This window comes from Triticum aestivum, chromosome 5D (assembly GCF_018294505.1).
Source record: "Triticum aestivum cultivar Chinese Spring chromosome 5D, IWGSC CS RefSeq v2.1, whole genome shotgun sequence".
Lineage (NCBI taxonomy): Eukaryota > Viridiplantae > Streptophyta > Magnoliopsida > Poales > Poaceae > Triticum > Triticum aestivum.
In genome coordinates this window covers 86,015,490-86,018,201 of record NC_057808.1, presented here as the reverse complement: position 1 = coordinate 86,018,201, position 2,712 = coordinate 86,015,490, and the positions used below count along the sequence as shown (strand labels likewise).

Sequence of the window (2,712 nt, the reverse complement as noted above, 5' to 3'; positions counted from 1 at the left end):
ATGGTGTGGGGGCGGCGGCGGCGGATGGCGAAACGACTGACTGTTCCAAGAAGTAGGCGGGTGGTGGTAGTGGGGCGGCGGCGGCAGATGGCGCCAGTTGGAGGAGCGGGTCTGCTTACTTCCGCATATGCTCCCGACGGGAAGGTCGACGCCGGAGTCGTGGGCGCAGCGGACGAGCTTCTCTGGGCTGACGGTCCGCTCGTCGTAGGCGGTGAGGATGTGGCAGACGCAGGGCATGTCCGCCTTCCTCACCTCGCGGCGGCAGACCTGGCTGGGGGAGATGTACGGACCCTCCTTCTTGATCGTCTCGTTGCAGCATCTTATGATGTCGTGGTAGCAGTCTTCCTCCCCGGCCGCGAAACCGGCCAGCAAGGCGAAGAGGAGGACCCCGAGGAGGGTAGCTCCGGCGCGGGCCATCTGCATAGCTAGCTAGCTAGCTAGTGATGAACGTGTAGTTCTGAATGATGCTGGCAATTAGTGGACACTCTCGTATATATAGCACGCGTGAACCCCTGTGCGTGTACGTGGGAACAAACCTACCTGACTGACGGTGTGGCTAGTTGCATTAACAATTCAGAGATCTTTTTCGGCTCTTCAATGCCCGCGGGTCATGGCGGTAAGGAACCGGTCGATCATCTATATATCTATAATACCTAAATAGTTTGTCTCATTAATTTATTTGTCTTGATTGACATGACCTTGTTGGAGTTAACCTTGTTGATTAGCTATTCATCATGTTTAAGTTTTTTCTCTATGCATTTAGTTGGGTCGTCCAAGCTAGTAGGGTGTTAGCTGATTCAAAATAAGTCATGCAGATTAGAGAGTAGTGTGCATGGCAAGATTTGTCGTGCCAAGTTGTGAGTGTCGCATGGCACCATGCATGTGTAGCAATGGCACTAGTGTGTGTGCCGTTGGGTTGATCTAATCTGCATGGATGTGGTAACGGTATGAACCAGCTATGCGTGGAGTCCAAGCGGCCTAGTCAGAGAGGATATAGACGTGGAGATATAAGCGGGCGCAGTTAGTTGCGGCATGCGCCAAGTGACCTGATCTCCAGCGACTTGGAAGTGACTCAAGCTGTGCATGCTAGTGCGGTTAGTGGAGCAGTATTAGTGGATCAGGCTGTTAGGCTTGGGCGTCCGTGTGTGTGAGCTATGATATAAAGCTCTGTAATCATGTTGTTTATTTTGTTAAGAGAGAACAAGAGAAAAGCACAAGTGTGCGTGCACCAGACTCTGTGTGTTCTTCTCCCGTGCATGTGCTGTGTGCGTGAGTCTTCTTCCTCCTCCTGGGCATAGCCAATAGATCTATCCCAACTTCCAAACTCCACTCTGACACGTGGGTGTGCTGCATATGCCCCCTTGTTTTGTTGTGAGTATTTTGAATGTAGAATCGGGAGACAACCGAGAGAGATAACAAACGATTAAACTGTTTTTTATTGATGATGAATGAACACTTATATACAATGGGAACGATCGCCTCTGAGGGATGCGATGGTCCATAGAAACCTCGTTCTAGGAACCACCGTGACAGTTGGTGAAAGTGTGCAACCGCACATGTGAGAAGGAGCGGGGATTATTCCCTAATAACCGCGAGGGTTATTTATTTTTAACACCCCCCTAATCACCGCTTGATCACATAAGAGTTCATCATCTTACTAAGTCTCCTTTAAAAATCCCATGGAAAAAATATGAGGAACATAGTGTTTGATATGTTATTGAAACTCCTGCAAACCCAGTGGAAAAAATAAGGATAAAATGCTGCAACATATAACAGTTATTGCCTCTTTCAACTCAAGATGAGAAAATCACCAGTAGAAAAAAGGGTCAAATGTGAGACACATTAGTCCCGGTTTGAATTTGAGCCGGCACTAATGTGTCCATTAGTGCCGGTTCCAACGGCTAGGCGGGAGGAGATCTTTAGTACCGGTTCAGAGCGAACCTTTAGTACCGGTTCATGCCACGAACCGGTACTAAAGAGGCAGTGGCTGGTTGTTGTCAGGCTGGGGCCCGGCCAGCCCCTTTAGTACCGGTTCGTGGTATGAACCGGTAGTAAAGAGGTTGTGGCAAGCTGTTTTTAGTCCCACCTCGCTCCCCTAGCAGGATTTTTACCACCTTAAATATGTTACTTTTCAAACTATCACAAGCACTTGGTCTTCATTGAACTCTATGTGTAGAATTTGTGGTCGCAATATGAGTCTACACCGGTTTCTAAACCGTTGAGGACTCATGTTGACAATTCAGATTGTACACAAAAAGCTCATTGATAATCAATGTATTTTTGATGTATATTTTTACATGTTTACGCCCTCACATGTATAAACAATATTTTTTAAACTTATTTGAATTCCAGACTTTTTTGCGTTCAGTATGTAGCATTCAAAGCGACGTCATCAAATTTCAACCCTTTCTGATATCATTTGTTGTTTTTCATTCATTTACCGATTTGTTTAGAGAGCTAAATGACCGTGAAATTGAAAATCACTACAAAATGAACTCTGAAAATGTTAAAACTTGGCATGGTATCATCATTTCACCCACATAGCATGTGCAAAAGAGTAGAGAGGGTTACGGCAAAAACTGGACGCACTTCGTGTACAAACTGGACAATCTCTTTCGGAGTATCAGGGTTTCGGACGAGAACTCATGTGTTACACGGGCACTTCTTTTTTTTAAACTTGTTTGAACTCCAGACTTTTTTGCGTTCAGTATG

At 46.4% G+C, this 2,712-nt stretch overlaps 1 protein-coding gene across 2 annotated transcripts in view; it reads right to left on the bottom strand.

Annotated features, from left to right (window-relative positions):
- LOC123124409 (formin-like protein 3) overlaps window positions 1-476 on the bottom strand; it is a 1,451-nt gene extending 975 nt beyond the window's left edge. Inside the window, exon 1 of one of the 2 annotated variants that reach the window (XM_044545024.1) lies at window positions 9-476. In XM_044545024.1, the coding sequence (XP_044400959.1) occupies window positions 9-423 (415 nt within the window). In that variant the 5' untranslated portion in view covers window positions 424-476. Of the gene's footprint in view, window positions 1-3 lie in introns of both variants that reach the window. The other variant, XM_044545022.1, reaches the window with a different exon arrangement.
- Window positions 477-2,712: the final 2,236 nt, after the last annotated feature.